General features: G+C 43.4%; 1 protein-coding gene across 4 annotated transcripts in view; it reads right to left on the bottom strand.

The window, feature by feature from the left end:
• Positions 1-2,494: 2,494 nt before the first annotated feature.
• Positions 2,495-16,463, bottom strand: part of LOC104141532 (SH2 domain-containing adapter protein B-like) — a 39,196-nt gene continuing 25,227 nt past the window's right edge. Inside the window, exons 4-5 of one of the 4 annotated variants that reach the window (XM_068928610.1) lie at positions 9,771-9,851; positions 4,188-4,540 (exon numbers count right to left, since the gene is read on the bottom strand). In XM_068928610.1, the coding sequence (XP_068784711.1) occupies positions 4,278-4,540; positions 9,771-9,851 (344 nt within the window). In that variant the 3' untranslated portion in view covers positions 4,188-4,277. Of the gene's footprint in view, positions 4,541-9,770; positions 9,852-16,463 lie in introns of all 4 variants that reach the window. The other 3 variants (XM_068928612.1, XM_068928613.1, XM_068928611.1) reach the window with 3 other exon arrangements.

Below are 16,463 nucleotides of genomic sequence, written 5' to 3' on the forward strand. Positions count from 1 at the left end.
TCTTGGCCACAAGGGCCAAGAACGCCACAAGAGCGCATTGCTGCCTCTTGCTTAACTTGCTGTCCACCAGCACTCCCAGCTCCTTCTCGGCAGAGCTGCTTTCCAGCAGGTCAACCCCCAACCGCTACTGGTGCGTGGGTTTATTCCTCCCCAGGTGCAGGACCTTGCACTTGCCTTTGTGGAACTTCAGGACGCTCCCCTCCGCCCAGGTCCCTCCAAATGGCCGCACAGTCTTCTGCTGTGTCAGCCACTCCCCCCAGTTTAGTTGCATCAGCACACTTGCTGAGGGTGCACTCTGTGCCTTCCTCCAGGCCATCGAGCAATACATCAAGCAAGACTGGACCCAGGACTGACTCCTGGCGGACACCGCTAGCTACAAGCCTCCTGCTAGACTCTGCACCACTGACCACAACCCTCTGAGCTCGGCCATCCAGCCGGCTCTCAATCCACCTCACCGGCCACTCATCCAACCCACGCTCCCTGAGCTTACCTACGAGGAGGATGTGATGGGAGACAGTGGCCAAAGCCTTGCTGCAGCCCACGCAGACAACATCCACTGCTCTGCCCTCATCTACCCAGCCAGTCATTCCATCCGAGAAGGCTATCCGATTGGTCAAGCATGATGGCCCTTTGCTGAATCCGTGCTGCCTACTCCGCATCACCCTCTTGTCCTCCACATGCTTAGCGAGGACCTCCAGCATGAGCTGTTCCATCACCTTGCCAGGCAGGGAGGGGAGGCTGATAGGCTTGAACTTACTTATTTGACTGATTGATGAACAGTCTTTTAAAAAAGATAATACAACACTCTGCATTAAAAAGATTAAAAGGCAATGCAAATACTCACCTTAACTATCAGTCCCTAAGACGTGAAAAATATTCATCTCCCCCAGTGCAGATATTGTGCATCCTTTACAAATTACATCCAAAAGATTCCCAAGACATCGGCATGCACACCCTCAAAGTGACTGATTTGCTGGTACAATAATGGGAATGAGTTTCTTACAGATACCAGTCTCTGTTTGTGCAGTTTCTCTCAGGTACACCTGAGCTTGCTCAGAAAGGATAACAGATGATGAAATCATCCTAGTAATATGTCATGTTATCTACTAGTAACACTTCAAAGATCAATTTTCTGCCATTCATTACTTCAAGACTTGAACAAACAATATTCTGGCAGGAACAAATTCTAAAGTTGCTGATTTAAATCAAAAGGAGCTGAAAGTGACCTGTACGGTCAAATAATTCCTTAGCATCTTCCTTTCTTATCAAGATGCTTCATCACTCCACCTGATGACCTGCTCTGTGAAATCAGACTCTCAGGATTTACTGTCTCCTTCCGGCACTCATCAAAAGCTAGATGTTCCTAATCTTCATAACGTCCCGGGTATTTAAATAAGCAATCCTCACTTGCACAGTCTTTTTAATAGAATACTCATGTGGTCAGAGCTGAGTGCGCTTGCATTGCTATGCAGGGACCTAAACATCCCCACCCCAAACTACCTACTAGTCCAGACTGTGCTACATGTCTGAAACTGCTCGGCTGTCTACACACGAGGAAGAAGCAGCATGACTTTTTCCTAGTGTTCAAGTGAACACCTTCACAAAGTGATTTGAATTGAAAGTAGCTGAAGTCCATAGCATTCAGTTTTTGGAACCTAAAAGAATATTTGGACCAAGTGCATTTGAATTAAAGGCCATGGAATGACACTGGAAAGGAAGCCAACCCACAGTATTAAAGCTTTGTCCTAACTTCAGAAAGTTATTTCACCAATATGTCCTTTAAAAGCAAGTCACAACACAAACATCCACTGTTGTACACAGACAAGTATTTTTATTTTGCAAAATTAATATAGCTTGATCCCAGAGATGCCTATAACCGGCAAGGCACTTAAACTCTTCTCAAGAGGTCCACAAATTCCTCTTGCCGAGAACTCCAGAAACTGTCTAAAAATAAAAATTCTTCAGGCTTCCCTTTCTTGGGATTATACTCAATTAAGAAATAAGTTTCTTTAGGAAGCTGGGTAATATTTCACTTGGCTGTTTTTGTGTTACTCAAGTATATACTTAGAATCAAAAATTTACAGTCTCTTAAGCAGCGTTTTCTTCTTCTGTATGAGCTTGCTCTCCGTTTCACACTTCAGTTACATACCAGAAGACAAATAAAATACATGTGTTTTGTGCTAAGTATTAACACTGCAGCAAGGCTGTGCATCACCATTTTTCTCGCAGCTTTTATGGGTCTGCTTACTGTCTGAAACAAAACATTTCCTCAAGAACATGGAGATGCTGAACAATCACTGTACAACAGTCAAAATGCAATGCAGATAACCTGAAATCTCTTCTGCACAGTGAAAGCTATTCCACAATGATCTACTAGGAGCTCTGTGTTAATCTGATATGCTTCTCCTATGCTCAGGTTGAATGGCCATGCAAAAATTTTGTCATCTCAGGAAAGCAGGGGTAAGGCCTTTTTTTTGTTTGTTTGTTTGGTTTTAAAGTCACAGCAGTGACTACATCTACACGCATCTGACAAGGTGCGAAATATTTTGTTTCTAACATATCAGTGTTACTTGCCAAATGTCTTCCATACTGTAATAGTTCTCCACTGCTGAGAGAGTAAGTTTCTAGAGCTCTGTATCACTCTAGAACTGGCCTTTTCTACAGCACCCAAAGACTACAGCCACATCAGCCTGGTTAGTGGCAAACACGTCTCTTTCAAATGGAGGAGCAGCACATGCCTCCTTTTTCCATGCGAGTTTCTCTGCACCAGGTGTCCTACTTGCTGTGTGTTGTCACAGCCACAGGGACTCCTGTCTCAGCACAAAGCCAACGTCCATGTGGGGAAATCATTTTCACTTAATGTACTTCATGTTAGTGTGTATCAGAGGCAGGTCTTTGCATTCGTACTGATTGGATTTCATGAGGTTGCTGTCAGGCCATTTCTCCAGCCTCTCCTAGTCCCTCTGAAAGTCAGCCATATACCCCCAGTTTGATACCATTGCAAATTTGATGAGGTATGTTACCTCTCCTTCTCCAGCTCACTGACAGAAATGTTAAACAGGAAGGGTCCCAGGACAGACCCTTGAGGTGTCATACCTGTAACCAGCCTCCAGGAGGAGTATGAATCACTAAGCACTACCCTGTGAGTCCAGAAAAGCTGCCAGGTTTTCACTCACCTAAATTGTAACATTCCAAACTGGAAAACAAGGGTGTTCCAGCAGCACATGTTGAAGGCTGAAATCCATCTAGATACACCAACTGCACCAACAAGTCTAGTACTTTCAGCACAGAAAGCACTGAGATTTACCAAGCAGGATTTACTACACGGTAAATTCACGCTGGCAATTCCTAATCATTGCTCCCAAGACCCTTTCTTGCCTGCATTTACAGCCACATCTCTTTCCTCACTCCCAGAATCGTGACTGCACACAGCTCTCCTTCTGGCCTACCTTCCCCAAGCTTTCTGCCAAGCTGACATCCAAAGGGAACAACCCTGTTTCCAGACACAGCTTTTAAACAGAAAATGTCAACAAGAGGGAGATGGCAGAGCAACATCCCACAAGAGCTTCCTGGAACAGACTCAGCTGAGCTTTGCTAGGGACACAGTGGTTCTACCAAGGAAAAAAAAACTCAGCCTCCAGAATCACATCACTGCCAAGTAAAGCCCACTCAGCAATTTGCTGCAATACAGCAGCAGGGAGAAAGAAGGAGTAGACCATAACCAACACCACCACGAAGCACAGGTGTTCACAGAGATGCCAAACAGTTTGATGTGAGATTTCCTTGACTGATAAGTTCTGATGCAGAAGACCTTCAGCAGTTCAAAAGGATTCATCTGAGAACAAATTCTACACATCTAGAGAGATGCTCCAATTAGAATGGAGACAACACTCCTGACAAACACCAAGAAACAACACTGAGTCGAGGCATGTTACTGCATGCATGCTACACAGCTACTTTTTAATCCAGCTCCTTTAGGAAGCAGCTCACTACTTCAAGGACGTTGCAAAACATCTCTCTTGTCATACAGCCACAGAGCAATCAACACCAGAGGTATCATGTCCATTAAAACAGGGGGTAAGGGGGTACTAACATGAATCAAGCGATGAGCAAGCCTACAAGAGTCCAGCTGAAGCACCAAAAAAAAGGAGTGTTCCATATGTCTATAGCAGGTGAACATTTGAGACTACCCACATTTGCTTTTCAGAGCTTTCTTGTCTTTTCTCCTCCCCCCAAAAGCAGCAATATTCAACTTCTCCTAAGGACCAGTACATATGCTACATGCACGAGAGAGAATTTTCTAACTGGGATTTAGGAATCCTACCTGTCAGGGCTGGGATGGTGACTTTGCTCCATTCCCACGGCTGATCATACTCATCCGCGGGCCTGTCATCATCCTGTGGCAACTTGCTTTCTCGTAAACGCTGACTCACCATACTTTCAGAATCCGATTCCACACCACTGCCTCCTGGTTCATAGGGTGTTTCATAGAGCTGCATGCTTTTTTGATGGGAATTCATGTTCTCCTGCCTCTGAAATTCTGTCGGTAAAAAAGAAAATTGCAACAGTGTCACTACTGACCATGCCTTATCATTGCAGTTGTTAATTTTAGTTTAACTTCCATGCACTTAATAATATCCCTGTAATTATACTACAGATGACAAGCTACTACAAATGCATCTCTGCATTTAGTAACTGCCTGCAAGCAACAGTTTGCTCTACCTAAAAAAAAACAACTGCAGCACACTTTTGTGCCGCCGCCAACATACCCCAGTTTGCACAGAGCCAGATTACAGGGAGCAAGCTGTACTTATCAGCCTGTGTGTGTAAAGTGCACTCACAGGCAACCGCACATAAATTCGGAGAACAGTGATGTTGATGTATGCAGTTAAGTCTTCAAGAAGCGGTAGTGCGGAACTGCAACTCAAAGATACCAAGAACAAAAAACAAATCCCACAATACTTACACATGCTGACATAAAATTATTTGCAGTTACCCCTAGAGAAGACAAAATATCAACAGAAAATGAACTGGGGTTAAATTAAGAAAATGCAAGACACACAGTGGTAACTAGACCTTAGCTCACATTATTTCAGTACTAAGGAGCACATAATATATATTTAAATTAACACTGACTTTGTCAAAAAACAGACATGTTGAAGCTCAGCAGAAAGGAGCAAATGCACTGTCATCACAAGTAAGATAAAACACAAACCAAGCTGCGTTTGGCGGAACACAGTCAGCAAATAGAGAGGGAAGCCACCATGCCCTCTCCTTGCCCCCAAGGAGGCTGCACCCACTAGACTACTGTGTCCAGTTTGCCCACACCACCCTCCACACAGTTGATAAAACGAGAAAGGGGCCATCACCAGCTAGGCAGCAGCCTGAGGTGCTCGGCTGATGTGGAGAGGCAGAGGGAGGCAGAGGGAGCTGGGTTTGGTTAGTCTGATGAGGAAGAGGCTAAGGGGGAAATCTAACAGCGTCCTGCACTACCTGAAGGGCAATCAGAGCCCAGTCCTTCTCAGCCGTGCCAGGCAACGCAATAAGGAGCAACAGGGGCAAGATGCAGGGTGAGGGATCCGGGTGGGACATTGGGGGAACAGTTTTGCTAGGGACAGGTTGCCAGGGAGGCGGTGGTGGAGCGGGTCCTCATTCTTTGAGGTTTACAAGCTTTGGCTAGACAAAGTCAGGGCCGCTCGATCTACTGCGGTGAGCATTCAACCCATCAGAGTGAGACCGGGCTGGACACCTCTAGGGAGCTCTTCCCATTCTGTCAATTATCGCACATGTCAATGCTATGCAGAAACAATACAAAAGAGGGTTTTCAAGCTCTAGTGATTAATTTAGTTCTCACTTGCATGCTAGGTAATTTGCATTTAGGCTATAGAAAACTCTTGCAAGTCTTCAGGCATACAGCATACTGAAACTTTATAGGGAGTTAGATTTGGGCAAGTTGCATCACTTGTAACTCTCACCTTGCATCCCACATAACATGTTCCTCCAGCATTCATTCTCCAGTGTGGGGCAATCTAACTCACAGGTAGGCTGCAAACCAACTTTTACAACGTCCTTGCAAACTTCACTCTGCCAGTTTATAGTTCATTTTTTCTACACTCAATAGATAACAGTCTGCAAATGAGTACTGCGCTGATGGACAAAGGCCGAGCAGGAAATGGATTTTGACAACTGCCAGATAAGTGTTCATCTTTTGTGAAAAGTCTGTGTTGCCATGCACAAAGAATTGTGAATAGATATGTCATACTGCTTAAAGTATTTCATAGCTTTGCACTGCTACCATGGCTCCATGCTCCAGCCTGTGAAGTGTATTCAAGAACTCAGGTTTATGAGATGTTTCCTGCAGCAAGCTGAAAACACCCAGAATTCAACCAATACATTTTCATATCTTAAAAAAGACATAATCAAGGAATATTTCAATCTTCACTCTGGTCTATCCTAAAAAAGTTCAAAGTCGCAAGGTAAACTCTGTAGCAGGCATAAAAATTCTGGCCCATTAGCTCTTCCTCATTTTAAGTGGGCAGAATTGTAAACAGTTTCCCAGCAAGACAAAACAGTTGTCCCATACAGGAACCATCAGTTGGATACACTACCCTAAAAGGAAGCAAGCAGCAGGATGTGAAACCATTATCCTGATTGGTATACAGAAAAGTCATTAGTTGCAGCAAATGCCACAGTTAATTAAAAAAAAAAAAAAAAGGATAAAGAAAGAAAGATAGAGAGAAAGAAAGGCTTATGGAAAAGCAAAGAGGATTTTTTTTAACCTACAAATGAAGTAAAGTTTTACAGAAGTCCTTTCCATAACCCTAAAACACACTCATCAATTCATCTACCAGCAAGAATAGTACACTGAAGTGTACTAGCCAGTACAAGTGTACAAGCCAGTACACTGGCTCAAAACCACTTCAAAAATACTGTGAAAAATCTACAATAGGACAATGTCCTTACTGTTTAGAAAAACACAGTAAGTTTATATATTACAGATACAGCAAATCTGAAGAAATCTACAGCAAAACCAATGATGAAAATACAAGTAATAAAGGTCTGGATAATTCCTAGTCATGAATAACAACAACATTCCTACCTTTGCAATACAATCAAGGGTATCCAGCTTGCTTGAAAAAAGTACTTTCAGCTCACCAAAAATAAAATGCCGTTCTTGTGTTTCAGTTGTCTTTCTAAAAGAATTCTGCTCAAACACACTATGCTACATTAAGAAACAGCTAATTAAGAACCCGCAGCTGATACTCAGCTATGGACTATTAGTACTTCCTTGAATTCTCCTGCGTGAAAAAAGCATCTCATTTCCTCTAAGTCACAAATGCAGCATGTGTCTGTCTTTCAGGACTGTGAAGTCAACCACTGCTATACAAGGAAGCGCGTATTCCCAAGGAAGAGAAGCCATAGTCCTACCCAAGCAGAGATTTTACAAGAAAAATTTGCTACTTTTCAATGCCAAATACAGCTACAACACTGGCTCCTGGTGTGTGAATATAATTCCATACAGGAGCTGATGATCAGCTCTCTTCTTTTACCTTCATGCGTAAAAAGCATCAGACTGCGCAGAAAAAATGACCTTTAAAATAGAAGGCGATAGGCTACTATTTAATGCCCTGTGGTCAGACAGTAAAATGACAGATTTTCGATCCTGAAGGAGAAAAGTTTTTATAGGAAAAGATTGAAACTAGGGAGGGTAAGGGTAAGTGCATGCGTGTGTGTGTGTATTCTGCTTTTTCTTTTTTTTTTTTTTTTTTTTTTTAAAGCCTGGCTTTGAAGGCCAAGAGTCTTTTCACTGTAAAGGCCACAAGGGCAATGAAAAATACATTGAAAAAAAAAGGAGCAAAAGGTTTTTTACAGACCACTCTCCGTTTACATTTGAATGACTAGAAGTTCTGATTTGTTACTTTTGTCCTTTAAACTCTCGCTTCTCATAAAGCAAAGGGCATTTTTATAGATTTATGCTTATTAAGCTAACTAGCTAATGGAAGAAGAAGCAACCACAGTTTCCAAAGATGTTATTTTACTATCAGGCTAGAAGAGACACACAAATAATTCTTATTCTCTCAAACTAGCAGTTATGACAGAATAAGGCTCCAGGAGTCTGGGCTCCTATGTGAAACTGAGAAACTGACCAGCAAGGTACAGAAACTGAGACACCTGGAAGCATAAGATTATGAGATACAAGACTGACCTTGACATTCTTTCCATCTGCTGAGCAATTCGAACAGATACCCACATACAGAACAGACCGACAGCTCCACAGGATGAGCAGATAACCCCATGGTAGCCACACTAACCATTTTAATGGTTTTAAATAACAGAATCACAGAATCGTTTAGGTTGGAGATCATCTAGTCCAACCCCCCTGCTCAAGCAGCGTCCTCTAGAGCATATTGCCCAGGATCACATCCAGGCGGGTTTTGAACATCTCCAGCCAAGGAGACTCCACGACCTCTCTGGGCAACCTGTTCCAATGCTCTGTCACCCTCACAGTCAAGAAGTTTTTCCTCAGGTTCAGGTGGAACTGCCGGTGGTTCAGTTTCTGCCCGGTGCCCCTTGTCCTGTTGCTGGGCACCACGGAGAAGAGGCTGGCCTCATCCTCTCGACGCTCCCCCTTCGGATACTTATACACGTTGATGAGATGGCCTCTCAGTCTTCTCTTCTCCAGGCTGAACAGGCCCAGCTCTCTCAGCCTTTCTTCAGAGGAGAGGTGCTCCAGTCCCCTGATCATCTTTGTAGCCCTCTGCTGGACTCTCTCCAGTAGCACCATGTCTCTCTTGTATTGCGGAGCCCAGAATTGGACACTGTACTCCAGGTGAGGCCTCCCCAGGGCTGAGGACAGGGGGCAGGATCACCTCCCTCCACCTGCTGGCAACACTCTGCCTCATGCACCCCAGCATACCATTGGCCTTCTTGGCCACAAGGCCACACTGCTGCCTCATGTTTAACTTGTTGTCCACCAGCACTCCCAGCTCCTTCTCGGCAGAGCTGCTTTCCAGCAGGTCAACCCCCAACCGCTACTGGTGCGTGGGTTTATTCCTCCCCAGGTGCAGAACCTTGCCCTTGCCTTTGTTGAACTTCAGGACGTTCCCCTCCGCCCACCTCTCCAGCCTGTCCAGGTCCCTCCGAATGGCAGCACAGTCTTCTGCTGTGTCAGCCACTCCCCCCAGTTTAGTTGCATCAGCAAACTTGCTGAGGGTGCACTCTGTGCCTTCCTCCAGGTCATTGATGAATATATTGAACAAGACTGGGCCCAGGACTGACCCCTGGGGGACACCACTAGCCACAGGCCTCCAACTGGACTCTGCGCCATTCACCACAACCCTCTGCGCTCAGCCATCCAGCCAGTTCTCAATCCACCGATATCATTATATAACCCAATATCATTAATCATAGATGCCCTGTATTTCTTAGGCACCCCTGAGGGGAGCTCAGAGATATTTAGGGGAAATGCCATGAAGAAAACAGCACATCTACAAAGACAAAAAAAGGAAACTTTGAGGACAGTCCTGCATGCTCACAAAATCCAAGAGCTGGGCATGCTTTCTGTCTGAGAGGATGCAACAGACAATAGAACAACTAGATTCTTCTACAATATACAGGAGACAAAGGACATTTTCTTCACCTCAAACTAAAGCATCCAGTAACAAGGGGTCAAATAATGTAATCACATTCCAAATAAAAGTTCTGACAAAGTAAAACAAACAAACAAATAACAAAAAAACCTCTGAGCCAAACGTTTCCGTAAGAATCACCTGGCAGTAAACTGAACTTCATCTGACAGGCCACTTCACAGAGTAACACAGCCCTTGGAAGCACTCTAAGACTTTTAATTTCTGCGGAAAACAAGAAGAAAATTTCCATTTTGTAACATTTCTTTCAATGAAATACGACAAAAACAAAATGTAGAAGTCCTCCTGTAAGACCCAAGTGAGGAACATAACATATAGAAAGGTTCCCTGAAGTTAAGCACTGGTAAGAGTGCTTCTCTTCTCTTGCCAGACAGGAACACAAGCCAGAGATTCAGCTGGGCAGTGAAGGCATTCAGAAGAGCACATTCCTGTATAATAGTAGGAACACACCTTGCCTGCCTGCAGCCAGTATACAGAAAAGGGAATCTCCCGCTCAAGCGGAAGTAAAGAACTTCCCTGCAGTTCTTACTGCTGTGTGAAAACGGACAGAAGTGGCAGCAGCAGACAGGGTTCCAAGTCTTTGGCCAAAGTCATGTTGAGTTGCACTGATTTAAGTCTGCAAGAGGCAAAGCAGTAAATCACATGAATCCCACTTTTTTTTTTTCCTCAACTTTTACTGTTCTACAGTGAAAGCTTTTCAACATTTTACACACTGAGTTCACAACATCTGTGATAACACAGGCATAGAGATCTCTTTTTCACTTCGATAACAGACAGTAATTTCCATATGCTCCAACAAGAAACAGAGAGACTTGTAAGGTAATTAGATACAGACACATTAAATTACAGAAAAACCAACTGCAGCATTAATAAGCTATTTTGATTCATTAGTGTGTCAGATTCCAAAGTGTATTGACCCACATATATCAGGTGTAAATAAGATAAAACAGATCCATCTCTGCCATAGATTTCAGGACTCGTGCAGAATTTACAGTGACAGTCCTACCAGCTCAATTGCTTTCCCTATGACCAAATTCCTGTCCAAGTGAGATAGATCTGACTATGAAAGCAACGTGCTGGAAACAGTATTGCCATATAATGCTGATCTCTGAAAGGCTTCCACTGAAACTGTTTTTCAAGCAAAGTACAAGGGCTCTCAAAACTCTTTGCATTCCCAAGCCTAGGAATAAAACTTTGGGCACTAGGACAGAATTCCACTACTGGGATTCTGCACAGCGTTCTCAGCTACGCCCACCTCCATTTAACAGTAGAAAGCTCAAGGAAGAGTTTGTGCTCATACTGGTGGATAAAGCATCACCATCTTTGCTATAGCACTGGATGAAATACTTTGTAGCGCTCCTACCTCCAACCAGTGGTAGTTGGTAGAAGCACCTGAATGAAAGTATAAGAATTTGCAAAGTCACAAGTGAATGCGATTCACTTTCATCACTTACATAACCATCTGAAGATGAGCCAGCAGATCATCAACTGGTTTATACAAATAATTGTAACATTGTGCTGGAACAGAACACAGCCATCAGCTTTAAGGATTTCTTAATCCCTCTCTAGATTCAGAGTACAGCCCCCCTCTAGATATGCCTCCACTGATAAAACTCAAATCCCCTTCCAGAGCTGGCACTTAAAACAGCTCCAATCCTAGTGGCCTGGATTTACCTTCCTGCTAACACACTCAAGAGAGCAACCAGCCAACAGCTATATAACATGTAAAACTTGGGAGAATATTTGCTCCACTCAAACATATTAGACAATTCCAGCTGCCAGGATCCGAGCACTGAAGTGGCTTTATCTGGAAATTACAGATCTTCCTGCTTTCAGGTCCTCAAGGTGCACAGATAAACTAAACATTTATCTTCAGAAGGGTCTGAATGTTTAACTAAAGCAAGCACAAAAACCAACAATCCTTTTCTAGATCCCATTATTTGTTCTGCTGTACGAACACAATGCTGGGGGGGGGGGGGGGGGAAGCATTCCAGCAGTCAATGTACAGGCTAATAAATCTACAACTAGAATAGACAGTGTGGAGTTACGAACAACACAGCTTTTGAAATGCTGATTCACATTTTACATTCAAAAGCTCCAGAAGGACTGTCTGCAAGGTGCTCGGAGCACTTGCTAATTCACACTGGCTTTCCACAGACAGTGCTTAGATAGCCAGAACAACTCCATATTAAGAACAAAAGAAGGGGAAAAAAAAGGGTACCTGGAAACATGACTTCAGATCAAGGCTTGTTTGTGGACAATAGCCACTGGTCTTCAGCCAGTCACTGAAGACCTACAGTTATCAGTGGGAGCCAAAAGAAACTTAGGAAGTCTCAGTCCATCTCACTCTCCCTTGTGCTCTCCATTTGCTATCCAGGAACAGTTCTGGTCGAACTGGCCGAAAGCTCTTCCCTCTACATGCTCTTGAGGTTTTCAGCCATTTATCTGGCAAGTGACCCTATTAAGTGCAGAGAGTGTTTAGGCAGGCTACACATCAACCAATAACCTGCCAGTTTGCCAGAGGCATAGCACAGATGCTACTGCAAAGATCAGCTTGATACAAGAACAAGAAAAATTTGTTCTCGATGAATCTGTTTACCTTCCCTCTCCTAAACAGCCCAGAAAAGCTTAGACAACTGCTCACTTATTCCACCTTCACTGATACTGCCTCTTTGCATGCAAATCTTGGCAAGATGACCCGGCAACATTTTACAATTCATGCTGCAGACTTATCATGGTGTCTGTGTGAGTCTGTTCACGACTGACAGACGACAGAAGCCAAGTTCAATCTCTAATCAAAATTCACTTTAGACCACCAGAAGTCCAACTGCTTTCTGCTCTGCTTTCAGGTCCATCTGGATCCCCCCCCATCCACTGGGCACAGGAGAGCACCAATAACCTCATCCTAAGAGCAAGGAAGGCTGTTCCGAGATCACAACAACTGCCTCACAGCGCTCGCAATTACAGATTTCTCTGCAGGAAAAGCTGGATAGGATGCCTTTTTTCCCCTCCTTTTTCCTTCTGAACTGAGGCCACATGACTCAGATGTGAGCCAGCTTCCAGGAATGAACAACAGATATTTGTTCCCCTGCCTCAGTTTCAGAACTTGGCATGACCTCCTCATATGAAAAGTAACAGCCCCAAACAGCCTGCATCATGACAGAAACCCCTACCAAACTCCAGGCTTGACTCATTACCTCAGGGAACAGCATCCAAAGCAACTTCAGATTCCAACAATTCAGATACAGAAAGAATACTGGGCAGGAAAGGAGAGGTCCCTGTATGATAAGTATCAGTAAACCAGAAACAAAAGCCATTCATAATTTCCACAAAAAGTATGTGCTAAAAGAAAGAAAACAAACAAATGAAACACTCTGCCAGAGGAGACAAGAAGTGCAGTCTTTTTTTTTTTTTTTGGGGGGGGGGGGTAAGAGGAGGCTGGAGAACGAGAAGGACAGAGGGTTAGCAGTGGGGAGGGAACATCACAACATTCAGAAACACACAGAGGAAAAAAGCCTACATTCTGGTGGATTAGAAGAATAGCGCCACTGCTTCCAAAGGACATGACCTAATGAATCCAGCCTTGCAGACAGACTTCTTTCAAGAGAGAAGGAAAAAAAATGAAAGAAGTTGAAATCTTTTTAATGTCTTTGGTTGCTTGAAGGTCATTCTACATAGCTCTTCCCCTCAACAGCCTGTTTTCTGTTAAATGAGCAGTCATTAAACATTATGACTTCTGTCTTAAAATTCACGATTTCTGCAGACTTTTCCTCTTTGGAGGAGTTTTGATGCTTCTTAGCCCAGCCACTCCTTACACATTCCCCAGAAAGACCAAGACGAGGAGCAGAGATGCTCTTTTTGCTCGGAAAAAATCAAGATTTTGTACATTTACTGTGGCTTGGCCAGCAGTCAATTCTGGTTGCTGCTACAGCCAGTTGAATCATGAGATGCAACTGAAGAACAAACAACTGGTGTGTTCGTAGGTTCTCTCGAACTTTCCTTTCAGGAGTGTTGAATGGTGAGATTGAAGACTAGTCCATCCAAAAATTCACGTGCCATACAGCTAAAGAGAGACTTAGGTTCAAAAAAAACCCTGGATTCCCATACTCTTAAGCTGCTACGCACTGTAAGAGCGCCTCTTCCTTGCAGCTCTTCCATCAAACTTCTTTGCTTTGAAGTCCACCCCAAGTTCAAGTAGGGAGAAGGACTGATGCTCAAGACTCCTGCAGTAGATTTCTCCAATATGGCTACACAGTCAAAAGCAACAGGGAAGTGTGAACTGCACTTCAGAGGAAGCATCTAGCCTGTGAATGATAGCATTTCTTTGCAGATTTGTCTGTATTTGTTATACTGCACAGGCAAATCCTAACCTGAGGCTAATTTTTAGTCCAAAGCTCACTTATAATCTGCTAGCCAAGTATTTTTTTTTCCCCTCAGGGGCAGCACTTTCATAAAATAGCATAGAACCTAAAGTCGCATTTGAATTTATGGAGCTACTGATATGCTTTAGGAATGTTTTATCAAAGTATATCATGTCATCTTTTATCAGCATATGTGCTTACACAAAAATCTAATACCAGCAAATGAAACTGGTTAGCATTCAGCAGAACAGCATTAAGAACAGATTGTGTTCTTAAGAAAACTAAAGCACAATCCAGCAAACACTGCATCAGTTCTTCTTACTTCCCATATGCTCCTTCCAACAAAAGCATTAGAAATCGTGAATAGTAACATCTGATATTCTCCAGTTAGGTCAGGTCAGAAAATATCACATCATAGAAATTTATTCTAGTCATGATCTTGCTGCATGTAACTGAGTCAACACTCAGTGGTAGCTTTTCCAGTTCTTCCAATATGCTCCACTAGATCACTAGACCAGAGAGCATGCAAATATTTTCAGAATGTTTGCACAAAATCACATCTGAAGAGACAAGCATGGAAAGATGGGTTTGTCGCTGTGAAAGTGTTTCATTTTGATTTTTAAGACAGATAAAGAAAAAGCCTTAAAAGGGGATTACGAGAGGCTGTCTGTTAATCTGTTCTATATGATGCCAAGTCTTCTCAGTGTTAGTGCAGATGCTGCAATATTGGGAGCATCTGACAAGCCAGAAGAAGGAACAGATAGGGCAATACTCAGTCCTACACACAAAAGCAATGGTAAATCTGAAAGACATCACATTTTTTCATTTTCTGTTCTCTTTCCTTACTATTTCATTTGAGACAGCAACACACACAACTCTTCACCCACTTGAGGCTGCACTACAGCTGTAACAGTTGCTCCTGGACTTGTCTAGAAAAAGCTCAGAAGGGCTCAGCTCAGCTGTTCCATCAAACTTCTTTGCTTTGAAGTCCACCCCAGCCAAGTTTAAACAGTCGACAGACCACAGGGGAGCTACCACCGCACCAGAGACCAGAGCCAAAAAATATATATATACTGCTTCTTCACACAGCTTTCTAAATTACAGAAGATGAGCACAACTCTGATCTCAAAACAAGTCCAGATTTTCTCCAGGCAAGTTGACCTGCAGTAGCACCAGTTTTGCTTGCCTACTTTATGCTGCACATAGCTGAGCTATATGCTAACTCTCCCCTTCCAAGCCATGGCCATACAATGAAACGTATGGCAGAACCACGAGCTAGCTTAAATCCACCCAAGCCTCATTTGCAGCCTCTTCTTTCAAGTGTTGACACTGCTTAAGAAATCCATGGTAACCCACCACAGTCCAACAGCAAGCACAGACTGGAAGCTTGTGAGCTCTTTGCTTGGGAAGGGGTGACAAAAAGAAATGCACACATCAGCCTGCATGCCAACACAGACTAAAACTGGAAGAGGCTTATCTGCCCCCAGACAGAGAGGGCAGGCTAACCTCCTGCAGAGATTAGCCTCATCATTTTACGCAACACCTGAGTTTCCGTAGGTACTTGAGCTCCTCCTTTCAGCTCTTCATAGCCAGAAACAAGAGAAGTTAAGAAGCCAAACATCGCGTTGCTAGTCTCCGAGTCTCCGTAAAACGCAGGCCACGCAAAACAAGCTGGGTTTCTGAGCAGTTACCATTGACATTTTAAGCCCATTTTATGACACTGCAGTGAAGCCCCATTAAAAGATTGGTAAGCTGGTATGAGACGCTGTTCAACCTCTATGGCAAGCAGACCTAGAACTGTCAAAAAATAAATGAAGGTGGAAGATTCAAGAATATGAAAAAACCTCCTCTGGTTTGGCTTACAAAAACAAATAAAAAAACCCAGGAGAAACAGCAGCTATCAAAATATAGCTGATGTCAGAAACACACTGCATTGCTTGAGATTTCACTCATGTTGTGCCACTACAGATCTTCTGAGTTTGGATGCAAAGTCAGCATACAAAAAATTTACCTGTTCATCAGCAAGCTAAGCACAGCAAAAATGACAAAATATTACAGCTGAAGAGGTTTCTTCCTCCCTCTAAGCAGCACTACGTTTCATTTCATCATGTGGTTAGCTAGTACCTGCTGTGCCAACTTGCCTTACTGTTTCATTGAAGTCACTTAAGAAATCTACTTCGAATTAGCTTAACTTTTCTGTAAAGTATAGACAAAAAAAAAAGCATTAAGGAGTATTACATGAAAGGAAGATTAAGAAAGTACTTCTGAGAAAAAATTCTCACTAGTTTAAAAAGAATCCGAATGAGATACTAACTTTAGCACTGCCATCTTGGGAAAGGGCAGAATCTCAGAGTTTTCATCATGATATTAGCAGTGGTTCCATCCACCTAGAATTCACAGCACATTTCCAGCTAGACAGCAGTCTGAACTCCTGCCAACACAGTCCAGCCACACA

Source organism: Struthio camelus, chromosome Z (genome assembly GCF_040807025.1).
Source record: "Struthio camelus isolate bStrCam1 chromosome Z, bStrCam1.hap1, whole genome shotgun sequence".
NCBI classification, from domain to species: domain Eukaryota; kingdom Metazoa; phylum Chordata; class Aves; order Struthioniformes; family Struthionidae; genus Struthio; species Struthio camelus.